Source organism: Haliotis rufescens, unplaced genomic scaffold, assembly GCF_023055435.1.
Source record: "Haliotis rufescens isolate VD_foot unplaced genomic scaffold, xgHalRufe1.0.p SCAF_4, whole genome shotgun sequence".
NCBI lineage: Eukaryota > Metazoa > Mollusca > Gastropoda > Lepetellida > Haliotidae > Haliotis > Haliotis rufescens.
The window spans coordinates 15,628,683-15,655,013 of NW_025964112.1; the positions used below are offsets into that span (position 1 = coordinate 15,628,683).

General features: G+C 39.0%; 1 protein-coding gene across 9 annotated transcripts in view; it reads left to right on the forward strand.

The window, feature by feature from the left end:
• Nucleotides 1–17,800, forward strand: part of LOC124140510 (frizzled-5-like) — a 120,047-nt gene extending 102,247 nt beyond the window's left edge. For 8 of the 9 annotated variants that reach the window (XM_046508117.2, XM_046508122.2, XM_046508118.2 and 5 more), the window contains one exon: nt 14,503–17,800. In XM_046508117.2, the coding sequence (XP_046364073.1) occupies nt 15,066–16,826 (1,761 nt within the window). In that variant the 5' untranslated portion in view covers nt 14,503–15,065 and the 3' untranslated portion in view covers nt 16,827–17,800. Of the gene's footprint in view, nt 1–8,929; nt 8,950–14,502 lie in introns of those variants that run through there. The other variant, XM_046508125.2, reaches the window with a different exon arrangement.
• The last annotated feature ends 8,531 nt before the right edge of the window (nt 17,801–26,331 follow it).

Sequence of the window (26,331 nt, forward strand, 5' to 3'; positions counted from 1 at the left end):
CTAATCCTATTGGTCTCGTCAAACAAATCTGTAGCTACTCGAGCATTTAGGCCTCTTTCGACACACACAGATACATGAATATTGAAATATGGCGGACGCTTTGGGATTTACAGCGCCCCCTAGTGACAGAATTTAACTGTGGACAGTAAGGGGAGGTGACTGGCATGTCATCGTAGTGACCTCACGCTGCTGTTGGTGACTCACAGGCGACAAAATGGTGCTGGAATTATATTATGGTCATCAGGACGCGACGGGCCCGGTCATCACATTTGCCCTGGGGGTGGGAATTTGGAAATGAAGGGGGAGGGGATTGTTAAAGCGTGAAGGCGAAAATAGCTCTTTATTCTAAAGACCAAATGTAAAGAGACTGAATTGGAATTCAATTCGAACACAAACTGTTCTCAAAGATGGGTTTTACTCTAATAATAATAATAACACCTTCAAAGTTACCTTCCATGAATGCTCTTTGTCACAGGTGCAGTTTTCAAAACATAAATACACGAACGCTAGCTTTACATAGTTGTTCAGTAAATCATCCACGTAATAAATAGTAAGAGGGAATGTTCACATAATATTGTTTACTTTGACAATATATGAGCATGTTAGGATACGCGGTGTGTTCTTACAAAGAATACTTATTCTAACCTGATTATTTCAAGTTGTGAACAGTTCTAAACATCGGCCAACAACAGACTTAACCCATTGCAACCGTATGGTACAATTCCAACTATGTGCCACCGTATATTCCACATTTGAAACTTCCCATAGCATCACTGAGTATGTAAAGTGCAGGGCAAAAGAAAGTATACACGCCCATGTTTGGTGGTGGCTGAAAAAGAAGCAAACAAGAAATGATTTTTCGATGGTGATGAATGTGATACCGTTACCAAAGTGGTGTTTTGGGATGCAGTGTTTCAGCGACCTTTTTTCAGGCAAGTAACTTTTGATAACAGTAATCTTTTGGACAAATCCAACTTTTTAGTGTACACTCTCTTTTGCTGGCAGTTTATATGCCATCATATGTTATAAATTTGAACCTCGTATTTCATCACAGAGGATGTAGAATATGGTGAGGTCACTCGTTTCCGGGAAAAAAACCATCGTCCCCAGGGGTCAGTTTGGGTTACCCCTGTCCACTCCAGGAGGGCGTGGTCAATTGAAAGATGTCCATGTCACTGGCATTTTTAATTGGGCTTCAGATAGCAGTTAAGATGAAATGGGACATGCAGGCACACATCGGGGTATTGATTTTAACTCCAGGCTACCATCCCAGCTGATTATATCCGATTTGGTATTTATTCCGTTGTAACTTTCAATGACATCCATTCTAAACCTTCGGTGGAGAATTGTGATTACATTTATTTAATATTTGATGTACTTAGGTATCTATGAAAATGAAAATTTATTAAGGATTTGAATTGTACTTTCGGTTGCATCTACACAGTTGTATGGGTGAGTGAGTGAGTGAGGCGTGGGTGAGCTTTAAACAGTATTCCAGTTATATCACAGTGTGTCAGCTTGTTCTGGGATTGACAACCCGAAGTGATGTAGGTCTTCCACGTTTACGACTGGTCAAAACCACGATCACGGTATGATCTACACAGTAACTAAGTGGACAATGTCCAAAGACTGCATCTCCGTTCCTGTTACACAGAAATCCACCAAATTACTACAAATTTGTGAAGTTAGAAATTGGGCACTATGTGGAACATAACGCTATACATCGCAATATTTATGACTATGCTTCAGGGAAACGTGGGTATTAATCATACCAACAGTATAATGTCGCACTACACGTTCTGTAGGAATCGTAATTGCTACTAATACCAAATGTCTCAGTTGATTTCTCAATATCTGATCACGTGATCGGTCAGTCTTGAAATGGATTAGATTATTCGATGAGTCAGGTCCAAGCGAAGAGTCACTGAATTAGAGCGGATGAAAGCATATAATTTCGTCTATTTGCAAAGGACTCATACCGTGTCATCACTAATATAAGTTGTCATCACCAGAATACTAAATACGCCATTGTTATGTTTGGATTTCCAAGATTAGAACTCTTTCGCCGATTTTTTTTTTAAACGTAGCCTAGGACAGCTCTCACTTAAGCGTGATTCACGTTTCCTGGTCATTTTAAAATTGAATTTCTGAGGGAGAAAAAACTCCGGAATATTTAGTTCAAGATTCGCACTGCATTTCAATCTTTTCTTAAACGTGTAAAGTGTATCGTAGAAATATTTTATTTTTACGTGGCCAACGGCTCATTATAATTTTGATAAAAATATGTTTCATATTTTGAATATGATTGATAATGAAGTTGCGACCAGTCTAAATCTTTTGAAGTCGGATTTCACTGATGTTCCAGAATATTATATGCTTTGTGTATTGTATCTCACCAGTTTTAACCGAATACCAACCGAATACCCCCATGTTCCAATCTTAACATGAAATAACTTCTTAAGTTTCATTTAGATCTTTCACATTCAGATTCAGTGAAACATCTTTATCATTTTTCTGATTTCCTCAAAATTATTGACTATATATGTCTTATTTGTCACCACTAGAATACCTGTTCCAAGAATTAATGATTTGTTAAACAAGTGTAAGTGATTCATCATGTAATACTATCTTCATTGCTCCAAACTCAATTATTCCGATTCCTCGAAATTATAGCTGTCATCGATTCAATCACTAGAATACTAGCTCCAAGAATTAAAGTTTCGTTGAATCAAGTTTAAGTGGTTCATTGATTTGATTCTACAATGTAACCACATTACATTCATTGGACCCCTTCAAAAACCGATTTTCCTGGGACTTAGTCAGTGGTACGAGTGGCACTGTGCTGGTATTCCAAGTGCGATCGACCATGGGCCGAGTCAGCTGGCCAGCGTTGTACATTTCTGTCAATCGTTACATAGCTGTCAATATTTGACAAGTGATTAGCGCGTTGTTCCCGTGTCATGGCGTCAAGGGCTCAAGCTGAACAACGTCCTCGTGTGGTAATCGCGTTATCTCATCCTAACAACACATTGTGTCGGAGGTATGGGAAGATTAGTTTGTGGTCGAGCTCATAAGCTTTTCCTTATATACTCAGCACTTGAAGAAACTTTACATAAGTCTGTATTATGTTCTAAGTCTGTGGGTCCAACCAATTTGTGGTATAGGACTTAATAGTATCGAGACATGGCGCCATGTCGACACGTGCGGACACGTATAAGGCAGCTTTTTCAAAACACGCATGTCCATAAGGAAGAGTGAGTGAGTGAGTGAGTGAGTTGGGTTTAACGCCGCTTTTAACATTATTCCAGTTATATCACGGCGTGTCAGCTTAATGTGGGAGGAAAGCCCGAAGTGATGCAGGTCTTAGACGTTTACCACTTCTGTGAAACCCACAACACGGGTATGGTGCTGACAAACCTAGAAACCTAATCGGGGCGAACCGGGATTCGAACCCACAATCATATGTTTCTGGCGCGTCTCTGCACAGCGAATCGCGGCGCCTTAGACGACTGGGCCACCCGTGCCCCCCTACCCCCCACCCCCCATAAGGAAGAGAATATATGGATGTAAACTTCTTTATTATGATATTGTTTATCATAATAAAGAAGTTGACATCCATATATTCTCTTCCTTATGTGTATCACTTCTAAATGCTTGTGGTAAAGCGTCCGCCCGGAGAGCGGAAGGTCCGGGGTTCAATCCCCGGCCACGTCATACCAAAAGACGTTAAAAGATGGTACTTGTTGTTATCCTGTCTGGCGCTCGGCATGTACGGGCTAAAACAAGGACTGGTGGGCTCGGAGTCAGTATACTGTGTCTGAGTGGGGTATTCATGTTTAACTGCGGAATGGTATCTCAGTGAGCTAGCACTATAAATCGGCATCAGTCTGGACTAGTACAAGCAGCCACAAACACACGCACACACACACACACACACACGTGCATGCACGTCGCTATATAAGTGCAATAATCTTGGATGCGACGTTAAACCCAATTTCACCTCACTTCACCTCACCTCACTTCTAAATGCCTTTCAAAGACCTGACGCATGTCCACGTTTGGAAAAAGACAGAGGCATATATTTTAACTCATTACACCAGCGATAATTTCTTTAATGTTGATCGGTTGAAACGGAATTTACTTTGAGGAAACCATAGTCACCAAACACACTCCTCAATATGGCAATGAGAACACATTCTTTTACACCGCAATCATCAATATTATAGTTATACCACAAGCATATGTAAACAAGCGGGGCTGTGGGGTAGTCTTATGGTTAAAGCGTTCGTCACTCCGAAGACCCGAGTTTGATTCCCCACATGGGTACAATGCGTGGAATATTGCTAAAAGTGGCTTAAACCATAATCACTCACTGTAAACAAGCGACTCTTAGTAAATCGCTGGTTGATACTACGAGCAAATCTCAAAGCCATTGGGTAGGACGATCCAATCCCCACGTTAGTCGTCTCTTACGAGGCGTTTGAGGTTCAATGGGTCCTTGCGGACTCAGACCAAAGACCTACTACGCTTGTTTGTTTGTTGTTTAACGCCGCACTCAGCATCACCCCAGCTAAATGACGGCGGTCTTATAAATTGTCGAATCTGGACCAGACAATCCAGTGTTTAGCATCATGAGCATCGATCCACGCAATTGGGATACGATTACACGTATCAACCAAGTCAGCGAACCTGACCACCCGATCCCGTTAGTCGCCTCTTACGACAAGCGTAGTCGCCTTTTACGGCAAGCATGGGTTGCTGGAAACCTATTCAAACCCGGATCTTCACGAGTCGCTACGCTTGTATCAATAATATCGTCCGTTTACTGCACATGTAGTACCACCGCCGGGAATCGAACCCCTGTCGTAGGCATGGCATCCCGCGCATACGCACATGGTTACCTTTCCGCCCATATTCCCACCTTCAACACAAACTTTCTAAGTTCGCGAAACAGCTGCAGTGTGTCCCATCTGTTTGCCATTCCGTAAATACGTTTAAAATAGATTATATAAATGTATTTCAGAAATTCCCATAAAACTAACACACAGAAAACAGAAATACTCGTATATTGTTCAGATATAGGATTTGTTTATCTCCTATCAGTTTTATCTATGTTTATTTCTGTAAAGTCAAGCACGAACACATTGCCAACACATTGGCATTCTTATCAGAATGAGGTCATACTGGTTACGTCACGAGAACAGACCTGATTTCTCTAAATATCGCACCTGCCCAACACGGGAGCAATGCGCTAGCACAGTAGCCAGTAGGAAGATTACGACCTAACAGTGTTGTGATGAGGGTATGTAATCGATGTAAACAAGCCCAGTACATCAATCGTTCATCTATCTCTGCTTATCAGCACTAATTGGAATTATACAGCTGGTTGTTGTGCTGTATTGGTAATGATTAGGAAGGCGAGACGAACAGATGAGACACGGTTATGCAATGTTGTCACGGTGTTGTTTGTTTGTTGTTATAACGGTGTTTGGTTACTACTCATTGTTGTTTCTGGTCCAGTACTAAATGTTGAAATAACGGTTGTCACTCATGGTGCGAATGAGGAACACGTTGGGAAGATCACATTAAGAAAGGAATATCGGGAATGTGGGATCGAGATAATATTTTGGTATTTGGATTTTATCACTGTTTCATCATTATGTTCAAGGGGAAGATATTTCAGTCGCTACTTAATGTTGAATAACGGTTGTCATTCATGGTGTAAATGAACAACGCGTCGTGAAGATCACATTTGAAAAGGAATATTGTAATTGTTTTGTCAGATCGATAGAATATATTTGTATTGAGATTTTATTTCAGTTTCAACTTTATATTCGTAAGAGAGATATGTTGTGAGGTGTGTTTTTCCAACAACAAAATTGTAATTATGTAATGTTAATAATTATTTTACTTGTTATCACTTAAATCACATCGCAATCGGTGTCTTCCCTTTTTTTCAAACAAGAGAATGATATCTCTGAATTCAATATATACTGCCAGGAAAAAGAAAATATGCACTTGAAAATTGGATTTAACCAAAAATTACAAACGTTAGCAAGACTAAAAAACAGTCGCCGAATCACTGCAAACTTTAGGTCCAAAACACAACCATGATACCCGTATGAATTACATCACCATCGAATGACCATTTCTTGTTTGTTTCTTTTAGACAAAATCAAACATGAGTGTTAACTTTCTTTTGCCCTGCAGTTTATAAATTACTTTATGATATGACAGACATATACGCAACTTACATGTTCGGTTTAGATTTGTTATGCATAGTTCATCAAATCTATTTTTGCTCTTAAACATATGCAAATGTTCTGTTATTTGAAATGATGAAGAGTTAAAGGTGTCTGAGTCTGATGTCCATTTCAGCATTGTGATGCATACCCATTTTGTAACCATTGTAACCAGGGTTATCATAAACCGTTATGTTGATACACACATTAACATTGGAGTTAGCAGACAAAGTGGTGTTTTAGAGACTTGAATCGAACTTGCTTGGACTGCCAATTTTTCCGAGTGTAGTACCCCTTTAACAAACTTGAATAACAGTTCCGATATTGATGTCAGGTCGGATTGGTATTAGGGCCCCTATTTTGTTTGTTTGCTTGGTGTTTAACGCGCCCTCAGCACTAATCCAGCTAGACGACGGCGGTCTGTAAATAATCGAGTCTGGGCCAGACAATCCAGTGAATGACATTATGAGTATCGATCCACGCAATTTGGATCGATGACATGCATGAATCAAGTCAGCGAGCCTGACCACCCGATCCTGCCATTCGCCTCTTACGATAAGCATGGGTTGCTGAAGACCAATTCTAACCCGGTTCTTCACGGGTCTATCAGCACCCCTATAAACCTACCCTGACGCTACCCACTCCCCAGCCCCACCATCAGGCCTGAAGGGGCGGTCGGGTAGCCTAGTGGTTAAAGCGTTCGCTCGTCACGCCGAAGACCCGGGTTCGATTCCCGACATGGGTACAATGTGTGAAGCCCATTTGTGGTGTCCCCCGCCGTAATATTGCTGGAATATTGCTAAAAGCGGCGTAAAACCATACTCACCCACCCCACCCATCTAGCCTGTCCCTGTTCGACCTACATCGCAGGGTCAGCTATAGCCTTCTGCCAAGGCTGTACTGAATGATACGTCCATTGGTGTATGTATAGTAATTCTATCCTTATGATAGGCAAGTCTAGATGAGCGAACGGCAAAGGAACGTCAGTCTCTTTCAGGGACAACTTGTTCTTATGCTTAATATAATCTAGAAATTATGATTTAAACTAATACTTATTGACTTAGAGGCTTGTGGAAGTGGAGGTCAGCTGATGCTGCGCTTCCTCTCATATGAGCAATACCTGTGAAGATGAGTTGATGGCGATGGGATGAAATTACGAATCCGGTATCGATCGGCGATACTACATGAGAGCTACATACGTTGGCGTGAAACATGAGCCTTGCGTGAAGGCGGCGTAATTGGATGGCCTCCGTGCGGATATGAATATGATATGTTTTTTTCTAGTACAGTTAATATGGACATATTGTTGGATATTTGACCAGAATGTGTTCTTTACTTATTTGTGGCTATTGTTAGTAATATGCCTTTCGTTCACTGCATAGATTCTTACATCAACCTCGAGATCGCCGACTTTCCGATGTCGGGGTATGACTGTGAAACTTATGTTTTGTTCTGTACATATTGTAACAAACAGCCCCCCCCCCCCCCCCCCCACACACACACACACACACTCAACTACATACTCATCTTGTACCAGTGACACCACGTGCATGTGATCCCGTATGAACAAGTTTCTCTCTCTTTCATCCTTCACTCTCCATTCATTCTCTCGTTTCAACCTTCTCCCAACTTTCTTTTTAGTCTCTCTCATCTTATCATTCTATCTCCGCTTCAACCTTTTCTCTTGCCCATCCCTGTCCACTTTTCTTTTCACTTTTCTCACAATTTTCTTTTTTATTCACTCTTTCCAGTTTCATCCTTCTTGCCTTTCTCTCAGCTCCTTTATACCCTCTCGTCTCATCCTTCTCTCTTGCTCATCCTTCAGCCACCTTTCCTTCTTCGCTCTCAATTCCTCTTTTATTCTACCTTTTCAATTTCATCCTTCTCTTTCCTCTTCGTCCCTTTTCTCCCTTCATCCTTCGTTCTTTTTGTTCTTCCCTTCCATCTTTAGTTCCATTTTCTATTCACCCCTCTTCATATCTTCCTCCTTCGCTTTCTCCCTTCATCATTTTCACTTTCATTTCCTCTTTTTTCTGTTTTATTTCTACCCTCGCCATTCAGTTCAATCCATCTTCGCACCCTTCATCATTTACTCATATTTATGTATAATGTATCTCTCTTCCTTTCTCTTTCTCTTATTACTCCCATATGACTAGAATATTGCTGATGTATCGCTAAATGATAATTCACTTAATATTTCTTTTTCTCAGCTACCACCCAACCCCCACCCCTCCACACACACACATTCCCACCCCTCCAAGACAATCCTTCCCATCTACTCACCTACCATCACCCCTTTCTTCTCCTCCCCGACCCAACATCCCCCACCCCATTCCAACCCATCCAGGTGCACTGCCTCCCACAGCGTTGTCCACTCCCCGGTCACTCCGGCCATGTCCATCATTACATAACACCGTTATCACTTTGACCAAGCTGTCAACTGTCCACTGTCCACTGTTCGCTAGTAGCAAGAACAACCCCAGATAAGATTCACCTGTATAGGGCCGAGGACATAGTTTCGCTTCAGTCTGCAAAGCCGTTCAAACAGTCGCCACCGAATTAACAGACTGTATGTACTTTTAGCATAGCTTATACTGAGCGGCGGATCGACAAAGTTGTCAGAATCGGTATGACATTCTCGAAGATAATTCCAGGATACGTGATATTGGGCTGATATTAGTTACATTACCGCCTATTGCTTTGACTGGTGAGTAGACGTTGACTGTGTACGCCGTGACTGTCTCGTTGTGTCTATTTAATATCTCGTTGAACAAACGCCATTTTATTTCCGATTATTGACAATAAAAATATTGCAGTAATTTAGAATCAGTTGTATTTCCAAAACGGTTTTATGGTTGAAAGAATACGTGCCTGTTTAAATTTGATATTGGAATCATTGAAAACAGTGTAAATGGTTTGGATGTACAGTCTGTTATTTTTAGAATATTGAAGGGAATAGAATGTGTTATACTTCGTCGATACTTTATTTTCTTTAAACGTTGGAGGTATTTTATAAAGCACATATATGTGGATTTATCAACCATTTTTGTTTTTAAATGTAAGAATTGTTCAACGTGTTTGTAACAATATCAATAATTTTAATGGGCCAATAGCACGTTCTCATCACGTGGCTCTAGATTTATGTCAATACATGATATCCAATCTGCATTTATAGGCATTTTTATGAAACACTAATATGAAAAACGTCACGCATTTTTGACATGCTAATCCGACAGGGCACCCCGCCAGTACAAGTTCCCCTGTTAGTTTATTAACTTTAGGCGTACGTGAAATAATATTTTGACATAATGTTCAAACATATTACAAGGTATTAGATTCCTCCTCGAACCGTAAAGTGCTATCTCCCAAAGCAGATGGGCCCTCTCAAGTCAAAATGCCATATTTACAAGTCAAACATGCTATGAAAATGTGTGAATATTAGTGCACGTGCTCAATGTCTGTGTTCTTGGAGATGGTTTTTAAACAAGGCATCTAATTATGTTTCTGGCTGACACGATTCGTATTTACGCGTTCGGGATTGTAAATATAATCACTGGCGTGACACGACGTGGGATTGGATTATGACACTCCGGTCGTCATTATTGTTAATCTTTGACACGATTTCCCCTGTTAGAGCTCGCTGGGATAAACATTTCAGGTATGTTTGTCGTGTAGTAATGTGCGAAGTATAGAGAGACGATGATAGTACAATATTTAGGATGTATGATATGATCGAATATGAAGTTATGACTTTATTTACTTTCATGAAAAGTTGAAAAATGTTGGATAAGTTATATGTTAGTTTGTTTAGTTTAACATTTGAAACGATTATACTCGGATAATTAAGAAATATATTGCATTGTTGTATCATCATCATCATCATCATCATCAGTAGTAGTAGTAGTAGTAACAATAACTAATAATAATCAATGTTGACCATTTTCATATGGATTGTATGAAAATAATATATATATGAGATAATATAATATTCTTTGCAATAAATTCTATTGAAGAACAGGTGCATTGTACAACACAGATACTATTTACCTTTACACAAACTCATCAAATATACGTTCATTAATGACAAGGATAGAGCAAAATAAAATCGGTTGAATTGAAATTATTGATATGATGTGTCATGATTTATTGGTCATTATTGGAGAATATATAGTGGAATCGGTCATTTTCATCTTAGTAGTTTTTGTTGGTAACTTCGTTAGCTAATTTATTATATAGAATCATTCGTTCTTGGCTATGTTTTATGCAGTGAATTGGCCAGTGCTTTTCATCATCTACAAGTGCATTTTTGAGTCCTTGATGGATTGATGTGGGCGGTTTTGTGCGTCAACCAAGCGCTTTTTGAAATTTTCGACCACAAAGTATTAATTTAGAGAAATGCATCGGTAATTTCTTACATTGGTTCTATGGTTCAAACTTGATATCAAGTTTTTGTGTGCATATATTAGTTTATTTCCTGTCCTGGTATATTCTACATCTTCATCTGTATTCCGGTATGATTCATAAATTTATATTAAAGTATTTTTAATATTAAACACATTTTTTTAATTCAGCGATTACCATTTTTCTATTAAGGATTCAACAAAACTATATTTTGGCTGCATTACAAAGATACTTATTTCTGTAAGAATCTGCTCAGCGTGATGGTTCGGCGATAGGAAAGTTTGTAAATAAGGTCAAAATTTCGGCCCAGGTGCCGACGCCTAATGAATAGGCCATTTGGCGCTTGCTAGGGGTCGCTGACTTATTGAGGCCTCTGTCAACATGGTCGGCCTAAATGATTATCTAACGAGTAGTGTTTGATCAACTACTATTATTACATCACTAATAAGGGCTGTAACATTGTCGGGAAGTAACTATTTAATCTCCAGGGGTCAAGAGGGCATTACGCATGCGCTGTGGGGAGTCAACAGGAACTCCGTGTAGCGACATGGGCGTGTGCCGAGTTTTGAGAGGCGATTATGTGTTGTTACAAAGTAAATATTTGGATCAAGGTCACATTAAGATGTATTGTTTGGGCTTGTTTACTCTTATAGTAAGCTGGGTTTGGGAATTTTTGAAAATAAAATCCTTAAATTAGAAGTCATACAATTTTGGCGCCACTGATTTGTCTGGCATCGCAGTTGTTTGTTTAAAAGGTTATTAGACGTAAAGATTTACAAATGCTGCCATTACTATTTTGTTCAAATCGGGTTTTGGAGGATTTTTGTATTTGCACTGTTTTTTGTAAAGTTGGAACAGGTCATACGCAATGTCGAAACATACTTTGAAAAAATTTATATCCAATTTGTGCAGTCTGCACAATGGATTCCAATCATACAGATTTTAAAAAGTTCAACAAACATACTTTTTAAAATATAGGATTCCAAACTTGTGATGCCTTCAGGATTGAGTCGACATTTATATAAAAAAAAGTTCTTACAAAAGGTTACGAAATGGTAGTTATAATACTTTCTCATAATCGGGCGAGACAATTTTGAAACATTTGGATATTTAGAGAAACCTTAAGTGTTGTTTATTTGGTTACGAGTTGTAAATCAGAGAAACATTAGTTGTTTTGGGAACTTTTAAGTGTTTCTAGCCCTCCGTTTATCAGCGGGAACTTATCGTATGGTCACATGATCATGTCCATTAGTCTTTATCCAATCAAAATCTCATAACGCTGTAGGGAGCTTTGCGATAGCGGAGTAACAAAATGGAAGTAACGAGACCGCTGTGCGAGACCGATTAGAATCGGGGGAAAAGTTTCAAAATTTCTGATACTGTAAACCCCCTCCCAGCTTGCGTTTTGAGTGTAGAGGATGTGGGTTTATATCTACTCAAAATGTTTTGGGTTAGGGCAGGTTCACACGTGACAACATATTGGACCCCCTGCATATGTAATTAGCAAAATTTGACGAATATTTATCAGAGATGCGAAGTTGTCAAAACAACTCTTGGTCGCTCAGCATGTAATCCCCGTGGAAACTATTCTCACCTCCCCCAAACTCATTTTGTCAGCGTGTTTAAGTCGTTACACGGCCATCAAAGAAAGTTGTGAAATTTTGACTACAGTTCGCAGGCATCCCAGCGTGGTTGACAGTAAAAGTGCGATCTAATTAGCCCTTTCTGATACGAACAAGGATGTGATAATGAGCATGGTCTGGTGTAGATCGTTCAAGACTTATGTGTGAAATATCTTCCTTCCCATTGTGTTTCATGTCAAGCCAACACAATGGAGGTCTAATTCGGAGGTCTTACATCACGGGATTATCTTCCCGTTATCCAAGCTAATGCTTAGAAGAGATTAAGTCAAAATATGGACTTGACTAGTTATTCAACTTAAATGATAACACGAACATTTCAATCATGACAAAGCAATCCGATTTCGTTTCAGCTACCCAATTCATATTTTGTGATGGGTTGACGTGAATTTATGTCATGGAGGGCCGTTTCTTTGTGTTTTGACAATGATAAGTCGTTGGGGTTCCTGACACGCACATTGTTAATCTGTTTTGGTATAAATCCACCGATCTCTCAACAAGCACTTAGAACCGAGTCGTTACATATAAGTTATTCAAGTTCATGATTTCCCAAAATACATCATTTTTTTCTACAAATGTAATTTTGCAACTTTGTCACATTTTAGAAAGTAATCCCACCATTTGTTGCATGTTATTTCATAATTAACCACAGCGTGTTATTTCATATCAGTATACATACAGTAACAATGTTTGAATGTTAACACTATATTTGATTCATATTTGAATTATAGTGATTATTAATAACACGAAGACAACGAGTATTATATTCACCTACGTTGTTTATAAGGACTATTTATTTCGATAGTATAACGAATAAATACGTTTTGTGAATAAATTTTATTCCTGTTTATACATATCAAATTGGAAATTATTAAAGCACTTTCTATATTTGGAATATTTTGATTGGTATAATAATGATTGGCCCTAATGAACCAACTCCTCCTTGTTGAGCACGGGTATTTGTTGGAAGGCTCAATATAACCCCAGGACATCAGGTGTATATGTAGTTAAAGTTACTCCATGAATCAAACCGAGCAAAGCAAACAGACCCAAGCTAACGGACCCCTTGTGCTATTAGTCACCCGATCCAAATTAAACCCATGAATAGTTCAGAGCACAGGAAATGTAACACCATCACGCACTCTCGGTAAATAAAATCAAATAATGTAATTAAAAGTTATGAATTTTAACATTACAGATCTAAAACACACTTCGTTATGTGATACTAAAATCAGCTACTTTCAAAACCAGCTTTTCAAACGGTTTCCTTTATAAGACCATATTGGACTCTATGTATACCCGCCGACCTCGGGGAAATTGTCAAAATGATCACGTACAGCCTCAATAATACATTGACATAAATGTCTCCCTAATTTGACAACTGGTAGCTTTGCAGTTAACAGGTAACGGAGTTTGAGGATGACTTTTCATCTGTTTTGAGATCCAGTATCACATCACAGAGTCATAGACCGGGACATGATCTCTGTATGTGTGCCCCGTTCGGTTTGGTCCTTAGGTCGAGAAAAGCTAAATAAAACCTTCTTCGGTTAGAATATTTTGTTTTCTACCCTAACTAAACACGCATGAAGTCGGACTCGGAGGACGGTGTGGCCTCAACAAAAGGGGTGCATGATCAACACATAGGGAATGCGTTCGCTTTACCCCGAATCGTCGTTGGGCAAAATTTGTGCGGACCTTTAGTGTGTGTGTGTATTCCAAGGCGATGTTGCCCATTGAAAGTGTTGTAAACCTCTTTCAACGGGCCCTCTTTCCACAAATATCATGGTGACTTTGTCAGATAATTCTTTCATCGACATGGCAGGCTATCGACAAAAGGGTACGTTCCGTCGCGTACCGATTAGACGCTTTAACCGTGTCCCATTCTACCCGTAACAGCGTGCTACCATGTAGAATAAAAAGTCTTCTTTATGGAGTCGTCCACAATAGAAATCTTTAGCGGGGAACACATGTATGAATAGTGTCGACTATAGAACCACACAAGGCCATTCGCCGTTCCTTTATTCGACTAAACCATTATTTGAGCAAGCCAGTCGCCCAACACGAAAATGTCTATTAATGAACTCCCCTGCGTTGACGAAGCGGTCGTGTTGTAACTCACATCTAGTGTCACTTTTATACTACTTATTCGTGGCTCTGTACACAAACAGAGTCCCGGCCGAGACTTCACAATGCTCACATAGTCGTATCTTTATTTTCAGAGCCCGCTCGGAGAAGCGCCACAACTCCGCTGTAACCAGAGCCCGCCTTCGCCCCGCCCCACCAATTTGCTCAAGCCTCCGCGGAACCTGATTGGATTACGCTCGCGTGACTGACAGGTGACGTCATTTGTCAGAGTGTCTAATGAGCTGTGAAAGTGGCAGTCGAGGGCGAGAGCCATGACGACTGATAGATGCTAGTTCGGAGGTAAAATTTGGATGTGCCCAAACATCAAGGCAGTCCTCTGCTCTCCCACGGTGGGATATCGTCTTGTGGAATACTTTTCACCTGTTTATAGGGATTCGCCGACTCGTCTACCTGGAAGCACACTGCGTGTCAAAGGCATGCTCAGTGTTCTATAAGAATAAGAAGATTTGGACTTTAGTTCTACAGTTCTAACTGACCGGAGTTAATCACAACAGGACAACCGATATGCATTCACTGGAATAATTCTCTAACATGAACAGAGTGCGTTTGTTTTTGTGGCAGCAGACGACGAAATATGTGTTAGCCTGAACAAGCATTACTTATTCCAAGTGAGAGAATAGCCAAGTTATAGCTCAGTATGGGCAATAGCGGAGGCCCCCCTTTCCCCTGGATCGTCATCACGGGACTTATCCCTCTCCTCCTGTCCCTCCCGTGTGCCCGGGGGACAGAGCAACCCAGGAAATGCCAGGAAATCACAATACCCATGTGTAAGAGTATCGGGTACAATAATACCTACATGCCTAACCAATTCAACCATGAGACCCAAGAGGAGGCAGGACTTGAGGTTCACCAATTTTGGCCTCTTGTTGAAATTCAGTGTTCAGCTGACTTGAAGTTTTTCCTGTGTTCAATGTACGCGCCGATCTGTATGACGAATTACAAGAAACATCTCCCTGCCTGTCGATCGGTCTGTGAGAGAGCCAAGAAAGGATGTGCTCCTCTCATGAGACAATATGGATTTGCTTGGCCTGAAAGAATGAATTGTGAAAATCTACCTGAATACGGCGACAAGGACCATTTATGCATGGATGTAAACACGACCGACACCCAAACCCAAGCCCCACCTAGAGAGGGTGGCTCCACGGGTAAACCCACCGACGGCGGCGGCGGCGGTTCCCTGTTCAACCCCAGCGTCCCCGGAGATGCGGGGGTCCAGCCCATCCCAGGGGCCCCAACCAGGTCCACAGAGAGGGACTGCACTTGTGGATGTCGCGAACCCCTTGTGAAAATCATCGAAGATTCAAACGGTTATTACAATCGCATATCTACAGGCGGGATTCCCAACTGTGCCGTAAACTGTTACAGCCCATACTTCACCCAAGACGAAAGAACCTTTGCGACATTCTGGATCGGTTTGTGGTCAATTCTTTGCTGCATATCCACTTCGATGACAGTGAGTACCTTTTTCATAGACATGCAGAGGTTCAAATACCCAGAGCGGCCCATCATCTTCCTCAGTGCGTGCTACTTCATGGTAAGTGTAGGATACATCATTCGCCTCATCGTCGGCCACGAACAGGTGGCCTGTGACAATGATATGATCCGCTACGAGACCACAGGACCCGCAGTGTGCACAGTCGTGTTCTTACTTATTTACTTTTTCGGCATGGCTTCATCAATTTGGTGGGTCATATTGTCTTTCACGTGGTTTCTGGCAGCCGGCCTCAAATGGGGACAAGAAGCGATTGCTAGTTACTCCCAATATTTCCATCTCGCCGCTTGGCTCATCCCGTCTGTGAAAAGCATTGCCGTTTTGGCCATGTCCTCAGTAGATGGGGACCCTATAGCCGGGATATGCTACGTTGGGGGACAAAATATCGAGAATCTCAGAGGATTTGTGTTAGCTCCACTATTCGTTTACCTTATCATCGGGACGTCCTTCCTTCTCGCCGGATTCGTTTCGTTGTTTAGGATCAGAAACGTTATTAAACAACAAGGCAGGGGGAAGACTGATAAACTAGAACGTCTGATGATTCGAATCGGAGTGTTCTCCGTGTTATACACTGTGCCGGCCACCATTGTGATCGCATGTTACTTTTACGAACAGCATTTGCGTCAGGCTTGGGAGCGGACGTGGGCCTGTCCCTCCTGCGGCAACGAGTCCCCTGGGTCGAGGCCGGACTATAGTGTGTTTATGTTGAAATATTTTATGTGTCTTGTTGTCGGAATCACATCCGGATTCTGGATTTGGACTGGAAAAACCGTGGACTCTTGGAGAAATTTATTCCACGGGAAACTGTGCCACAAACATTCTTATAGTCATCCAAGTAGAATGATGACAAAATATACAAACCCGTCCTATCAGGGTGCAAAACCCCAGCCACTTAGTCACGTGTGACTTGGGGAGACTTGAAGCATACTGAGATTAGAAACACGGACTTCCGGGACACGATAATGACCGTTGATGGAGAAGCTGTGTATTACGTGAAATGCTCAGAATACTAAAAGAAACGACTCGGGAAATCAAGAAAACTAGAGCTAATTCTGAGCTATTTATTTTCTAAAATACTCAGAAATTGTATTTTACGTATGTTGTGAGAATATTTTGTTTATTTATTACTGGACAACTTTATAATGTTCATTTAGTACTTGTATGTGGAACTGTTATGAAACTAATATTTATGCTAAAGGATATTTTGAAGATTTGTTTTGAAATTCTCACTAAAATTATGAGAAGTTTGTATCTTCTCAAACCTATGATATTTTATGGTCAACGCAGAAGCCTCGATTCTGTCCAACACCTAGGTTTCTTGTTCCCAACCGAGACTGTTTCCCTGAAGACAACTGTTCATTACGAGGAAATATGGACCTCAGAGACCTTTCAGTGTTTGTGTTTATGTTTAAGGTGCATTGTACATATAGATATTGTGAATTGGGCGTAAGCCAGCTGGCATATGCGATGCTCTGGGGATGCTTTCAACGTCAATGCGTCCAATTTGTGCAGCGTTCAATTGTGACAATTGTGTAATGGACGTTTTAAAGGCAATATACAAAATGAAATGTAATTTTTGTACATATTTTTCCACAACGAGAATAAGTAAGAGTGCAAATGGATCCCGCAACAACGAGAATATTTGCCAGCAGTGCTACCAAAAGTGGAACTGAATTGATCCGAACTATGTTTGATCAAGGGTGTTTTTGCTTGATCTGGCAAAGCGTTGGAGGAACGGCGGGCCGCCATTCCTCCGAAAAAAAGATTCTATAATCCTCGTGGAACTTCCGCATACGGGTTCTAGCTGCTGTTTGTACGATATGATGTACTAGTAATTGCAATTTGTAGAAAAGACAGCCCTACATACATGTTAAAATGTCTCTCGTTCTTCTTTATGCTTTGCTTAGCCCGGGGGGACAACCCACAGTAGCTGGGTCCTTTCACAAGGGGACAATGCCCCGTGTAAAAAAATCGAACTCCTCACAGTGTTCCTTGCCTCGTCTGAACCCGTATAAAAGAGGGACCAAGTTATTAGGTCAAATCGCAGGCAAAACACGACCGGAGAAAATTGAGAGTGAAACAAATTTGATTACTCCTAAAATTACTCCTCGTTGTTTTTCGAAATGTCCATTGTGGAAAGACCGTTATGTTTCTTTGGCGTCTTCTGGGAGGCATAATCGCCTGGAAAAGGTGAATGTCCCAGCTACCGAGTGACACAAGAAAAACAAAATTTAATGAATAGTTACAAAATTTGTTGTTAGACACATCACGTTTTAGACTCGTTTACAAAACCGGCGTCACTCTCAATTCACCCGAGCTCGAAGCACTGTCAAAGTTCAGGGTACAACATCTGGACGCGTTTTGGGGGAAAACACATGAGAAAATTCCAAAAGTTGTATTCCAATGTCTCCAACGGATAAAGATGGAATTAATTCAATCGCTGCAAATCGCCACGTCTGACGTGGGATTCAATTCAATCACAAATCTCGAAGAATAATACAAGGCGAGCTTTAGTATTTATTCACTTTCAAAAACCCCTTACATCTGCTTCAGGAGGCATTATATTCCAATATCTCTGTGATACGGTTTTAATGGATAATGGCCCGAGTTTGGGTCCAATAAGATTCTAAGATTTCCGGAATGTTATCATTTAGACCATTTAAACAGATTTATGTTAAAATCATGTGTTAAGAGCGTTTCCTGTGATACAACATTTGAAATAGTCTCATATGTTTCCCCAAACTTTGATTATAAAGGAGCGTGTCTCAGGACGGCTTCGTTGTTCCTGGTGTTCAAGGGAAATGAGGCGGAAATATTTCTCATTGTGTTTAATATTTGCTAAGGGTTTAATATTTAATACTGAATTGTGTTTACATAGGAACTGTGTTGGGACGGCGAACACTCGAGAGAACTCGAGACTGAATTCGTTTTTAAATGTTGATAATAAATTTCACAATGTCTATTGACCAATTACAAAATTCTTGAAAGTATACTAATATGGCATGGACAGAATTATTAACACGTTTGTTTGAAACATCTGGTTATTTTTTGAAAGAGTGACATTTAAAGTAGAATTAGTATATAGTTATAAAATCAATTTAGTCGTTTTTTAATTCGGGGATATCAAGTTGTTATTTGTGCTGATTCAGGTGTGAGAATAGTATTCTCTTCTTGAAACGAACTTAATTATGAACTCTTTCATTCAAACCGTTTAATCCCTTTTGAAGATTTGAAGCTTTGTCGAAATCTAAGCTTGATATCACAACCAGAGGTATGTTATCAAAATATGTATTTTGTGTGAATAATGTCAATGAATTAAATTCATAATAGAATATTAATGTCACATTGAACGACCGCATCGAACATTTTGTAGCGAAACGTTGAGAAATAGAAAATATATCTGGCTTTGAAATTAACACTTTAAATGTCGAAACACCACTTCCACTCGCTCGCTCGTCGAGACCTCTCAATACAAAATGGATCAGTTTATCAAAAGGCTATGTCATGTCTTGTATAACGCACATATCGCGTTGCAGAGAAAACACTCCGAATCTGTAAACATTGTTATTGTAAAATCTATTCATAACACTACCGTATTTGGTACGATTTCTGACACGCCTGTATTTGATAGGCAATAGATCAGTGCAAATACCACATATAATCTTTAACCGCAGTATGAAGTTATACGTTTATTTTCGGTTATTTTGAGGGTAGTTTTTTTCTTTTCATGAAGCACGTTTCTCGGCTATGGGTTCTGCAATAAATTTTTATAAATGAAAACGCCTTTTGTTAGAATGTTTTTAAAATACATTACTTGTGTTGACATGGAGTTTATAAAATATAATATGATAACGTTTCGTGTCGGCTATGCAGCAGACTGAAACACGTCAGTGTACTATTTGTAAACGATTTCAAACGATTTGTATCAAAATATACCATCTAGCTTGATAATTTTGTAATTTTTGTTGTCAACTCCTCAATAGTTCTTAGACTGATCATGATTTAATTATAAACCTTAATCATTAGCATCCCTAAGAATTTATTTGACAATTAAATGTTAATTTTGTTAGGTAATATAAATCCTTCACGAAAGTGTCTTAAAACAAATAAAATTTGAAAGATTTGATTTCAGAGTCATTTATCAGGTAAATATATGCAAACAATTTCAGTAAATCGTCAAAGACCTGTGTTTCAAGTGTTTGAGTAGTGTTAATTACATGATAGATACATCTAAACTTAAGCATCGTAGAAGAGATTAAATTATCAAAGATATATTTCTGTATCTAGAACAAGAGTCAGCCTTGTCATTCATCGTGTAAGTCTTCAAAAACAAATTAAATTTCAGGAATCACACAAGGAGATAGTTCTTTATGTGTCAAAGACAAGCACCGCCCTAGAAGTGATTCTCTGGCACCTATATCCTGTAGAACACGAGCATCAATGTGAAACATAACATTTGATTCCGTCTCAAGAGGATTCTACGTGCCTCCTCAAGGACCGCTCAGTCGAACATGACCAGTCTGCTGACCAATTACTGACCAGTCCCATTTGTGACTCAGCATAACCAAAGTCATTCCGTATAGCTTAATCTCGTCAGAAACTGCCATTGAAAATCTCATTCTGAAACTAGCATGGTAAGGAATGTGTCCATTAAAACACATTGGTTTTCAGTGCTCACTTTTGTAAAACAAGCCCATCTATTGAAACTGTGGCATGATACCCCCCATAGAATCCCCCTCATGAATCCCCCTTTCCCCCCTGCGTGAGTCGACCAGTGTCTAGACAGAGGCCAATATTGAATAGATATCGATCTATCGATTACACCGGTCCGTGACGAGTGGTGTCTTGAACCTCTTGAAGACTTGGATTCCCCTCCAGGAATGAACAAAACCAGGAATTTTACCAAACTTGGAACCAGCGTCTCTCTCTTTTGTTTGATTTAACTTAGGACATCGATTTCTGCTTTCTGGCACACCACGTGAAAGACTTTAATTAAAACTCCATGTGTTGTGATTGAAAGCTGATAATTGCAAATGTATACATTTTCTCATGATGGAAGGGTGTCAATCCTCTCTGGTTATCAGAGCCGGCTTTCAAATTTTAATAATATTGGTGTTCAGAATTATGGTTCAGAATGTATCGTTCAATACGAATTTTTTTTTATCTGTTTATTGACTGTGACCCTTTTTTAAACTTATCATCGATAAATGAAAAATGATTTACGAATATATACTTAATCGTTAAGAAAATGTATGTTTTCTCGTGATAAAACACTAAATAATTATAGTTTTCTTTTGTGGTCAGAATATTAGTTTTCACAGCTGACATTCAAATTTGCCATACGTATTTGGTTTTAAACTAATTTCGTTTTAGTGTCACGATAATACTAAATATCAGTTACCAATTTAAATAATACTTTGTTTAAATTGACTACATGCATGGGAATCGACTCAATCACAGTTGGCAAAAACCTGAATAAATTTCATCAATTTCACATGTCCAAATAGTCCCGTTACTCCATAAAACTTTCAATAAATACTCCAACATATTTTGCCAAATGAGAGCATCAACTCGTTCGTTTTCTTATGAAATATTTCCTCTAATTCAATCATAACAGCTGTTTTGAAGAGCGTGTATTCCTTCATGCGTAGTGTCAGCCCCCAGAGTTCCCCACAACATGCCAGACCCACGTTGTGTGCATTCTAATTCCTGTTTCAAGACTAAACTAAACGTATCTTAAACGGCTCTGGTTAGGTATTTTTAGGCAAGTGTAAAACAATATCGTTTATCTCTATGGTTGGGAGCTTACGTGTTTCTTATCGCCATCGCGCCATTCATACGTGCATGTGTTGGTTGTAGAGCCTCATTTCCGGCTGAAAACATAAACATTTATCTAAAATACAACTATTTTCTTTCCGTTACACTCTCTCAAAAACGAATATGGATTTGATAAAAATGTTGATCTGTTCGAATTCATATAACGAGTTGGATCTTTAGTATTGTGTGGCTGTCATATTTTTTAAGGTACAGGGGTTAAGGCGATGCTTCGGAGCATAACACCTTTCCATTTCTGAAATATGGACATAACAGCCGAAAAACGGATAAATGTTATTGGAAATCAACGTCGTCAATTCTCGACAATTGGAGCAATTCTCAGCGAGACGATTCCAAGTGGCTAGTCTTTATTGATTCTGAAATGCAAAGACGGTATTTTACTGTGACGGGCTATTCTCCTAAACACGCCAGCGATATTTCATCAGCGAATTGCTGCGATTTTTGCCAGTTTGTGAACAGCCAAATAACGGTAAATTAACCCCGTGTTCAGTAGCAGCTAACACCAATATCCGGCGGTTTACCGTTATATGTTCTCAATAAGCACTGGCGCGCAGTGATTCTGACACTTTACCGTGTATCACTCCGCACTAAAACACTCAGCCACACACAAGCAAAGGTTTAAATCGCTCGTAGAATTAATCAAAAATACAATTTGGGAACCGAAAACACGAAAAGCGAATTATGAGTTCTGCCAATAATTTCCTGCACTTTTTCTGCTTTAACGAAAACACACTGAACGAATTACCTAATGTTATTCAAATCACGTGTCTATGTAGTCTGGTATTGGCTGAATTAGATAAACATGAGTCATTAAACGAATCTTAAATCTGTAAATATAAAATATGGTGGACAGAAATATAACGAGATACTCTTGTACAAAACTTATCAATACTTCAAAATCTTTCGCAAATACATAAAAACTTCATTCCAAAATGACGAAAATTGGTATCCTATCAAAAATAATTTCTTAGTAAATGGCAGTGTTTTCAAATGAACTTATTTATATGTTTTCAAATCAAACATTAAATTGAAGGGTCTAAAATAAGCATTGCCAAAGGAAATTATAACACATCGTATTCGGAATCCAGCTTCGTACATATTGGTTTTAAGTTAGATGTTGCTTGTCTGACATCGGCTCGCAACTTTAATGATACTGACTGTTGCATAAGACGGAATGAACCCAATCACAGGAGAACCACCATGTAATTCTTCGACATGTCTTCATTTGTTAAAAGACCGGGAGGAAACGAAACAACTTCAACAGTAACCGTGTTATGCGAACGGATCCAAGAGTAATTTATTTCACCGATTACAGCTAAAACTAAACTGGAGATTTATAAAATGAAATGTAAATAAATCCATTTTCTATTCGAATGTATGTTTTAGAAAAGGTCGTTACTGTTCTACAAATCAAATGGGGAAGGTAAGCTCCATATAATTTGTTTGTTTGTTGTTTAACGCCGCACTCAGAAATATTCCAGCTATATGACGGCGGTCTGTAAATAATCGAGTCTAGACCAGACAGTCCAGTGATTGATATCATGAGCATCGATCCACGCATTGGGATCGATGACATGCATCAACCAAGTCAGCGAGCCTGACCACCCAATCCCGTTAGTCGCCTCTTACGACAAGCATAGTCACCTTTTACGGCAAGTATGGGTTGCTGAAGACCTATTCTACCCCGGATCTTCACGGGCCAAGCTCAATACAAAGCTCCATTTATCTAACATATAACGTCAAAATGTCTTGCAGGTTAATATACTACTGAAAAGAAGTTAAAGAACACCCGAGTTATTCATATAACTATAGTTTATCTGTCATGGCCATGACATATTATCAATGGTCATAAGAAACACGGACTCACAACAGTCATATGAAACAATCGGGTGTTCTTTAACTTCTTTTGAGTAGTATACATGAATCAGAAACAATGATATCAAACAGGAAATGGCAACGTATACACCGCTCCTGACAAGGAATGTACGTAAAATGGACCAATCAAATCCACACTTTCGTGTTTTAGTAACGAAAAGACATGTGATATTTGGTGGCAGCCTAAGTTAATTTGTACGAACAGTTTCAATTATAATTCAACTTCACTCAAATATAACGAACTTATTTAAAAAAAATTAAATATAAGCAAATTGCATTTTCTTTTCCCCTTCCTCATTTGATTCAAAATAGTTCAATTCTCTTGTAAGTATGTACACAGATGTCAATAGTATGGGGAAAATTACCCAGTGGATATTCCGTTTCTTTGTTGAGTTTACAATATTTAAAGAAAAAGAACACCCCTCACTAATATGTACAGGATGTAAGGTGTATATTCTGTAAGTTTTGTCTTAGAACCAGTGATACAGCATCAGCATCAGCATCAGCATCATTGCAGCCAGATAACGGTATGGTCTGGGGAACATAAATTTGATAACTTAACTACAATGTGTAGGGCAACATATGTAATATTTTCGTTTAGTTCTATATATAATATATAATAGTAACCCATGACGATCGTTAAAAGTTTCCGATTTAGTATTAAACAACTCACAAATGTTTAAATTCTTCACAGTCATGGGCTTGAGAAAAGCAAACGAGTAATCACACAATGGTTTACTGTTCTACTAATTCAAGATGGAGTGCTTGGAGTCAAAGTGTTTTTTTCAGGGTTAATCTTAGTACAACAAGATAATTATTTAGCCTATGTCATTCATACTCTATGCTCATCGATGGACCTCGTTCTCAGATCGGAATTCATCCATGTACTGAGCCATTTCGGGTGGCCTTGTGGTCAAAGTGTTTGCTCGTCACTCCGACAATCCGAGTTCGATTTCTCAAGTTGCACGATATGTGACAATGTTTTAACTCACCAGGGCTTTTCAACAGTTGCAAACACGGCGTATAATCTCACTCACTTAAAATGATGCGCAATACAAATAAAACAACCTCACCGGTCTATTTGGAAACGGTAGGTAATTAAAACCCTATAACCATGAAACAAGCATGGAAAAGATTTTGATATTATACAACCTGAACGTAGGCCATTGGCTTTTGACACCTTCAGTGTTTTCATAATGCAACAACTAAATAATACGAAGCCATCTAAACTAGGCTAAGGATAATGCATATACTAATTAATACGAAGCCATCTAAACTAGGCTATTGATAATGCATATACTAATTTATACGAAGCCATCTAAACTAGGTTATTGATAATGCATATACTAATTTATTCGAAGCCAACTAAACTAGGTTATGGATAATGTCTATAGTATTTAATACGAAGCCATCAAAACTAGGTTATTGATAATGCGTATACTATTTAATTCGAAGCCAACTAAACATGGTTGTTGATAATTCATATCTTGATTAATACGAAGCCACCTAAACTAGGTTCATGATAATGCATTTACTAATAATACGAAGCCATCTAAACTAGGTTATGGATAATACATATACTATTTAATTCGAAGCCAACCAAACTTGGTTGTGGATAATGCATACATTTATTAATACGAAGCCATCAAAACTAGGTTTTGGATAATACATATACTATTTAATTCGAAGCCAACCAAACTTGGTTATGGATAATGCATACATTTATTAATACGAAACCATCAAAACTAGGTTAAGGATAATGCATAATTATACTAATTAATACGAAGCCATCAAAACTAGGTTATGGACAATGCATATAGTATTTAATATGAAGACATCTTAACTAGGTTATTGATAATGCATATACTAATTTATACGTAGCCAACTAAACTAGAATATGGATAATGCCTATACTATCTAATACGAAGCCAACTAAACTAGGTTATGGTTAATGCATATAGAATTTAATACGAAGCCATCTTAACTAGGTTATTGATAATGCATATACTAATTTATACGTAGCCAACTAAACTAGAATATGGATAATGCCTATACTATCTAATACGAAGCCATCTTAACTAGGTTATTGATAATGCATAAACTAATTTATACGTAGCCAACTAAACTAGAATATGGATAATGCCTATTCTAACTAATACGAAGCCATCTTAACTAGGTTATTGATAATGCATAAACTAATTTATACGTAGCCAACTAAACTAGAATATGGATAATGCCTATTCTAACTAATACGAAGCCATCTTAACTAGGTTATTGATAATGCATAAACTAATTTATACGTAGCCAACTAAACTAGAATATGGATAATGCCTATACTAACTGATACAAAGACTACTAAACTAGGTTATGGATGATGCCTACACTAAGTAACACGAAGCCAACTAGAATGAGAAGATTAAGGCCTCGGCCTTCATTTTACCTATTCCAATCACCACCGACAACGGTCAGGCTGATTTCGGTGACTGTTCTCTCTTGAAACCAAGTTAACCATTGATATAAACGAAATAAAAGATTCTAAGAAAAAAGTCTTCCTTCCGACATCTATTTTTGTCTATACTCTCTGACTTCTTCTCTTAATCTCCACAAGAAGAGCTCTAATTGAATCGACCTTCCAAGCACCACGGGCACATGGCAAATTACCCATGATGCCCCGTTGGTAAAGGGGAACCCTGGGAAATTC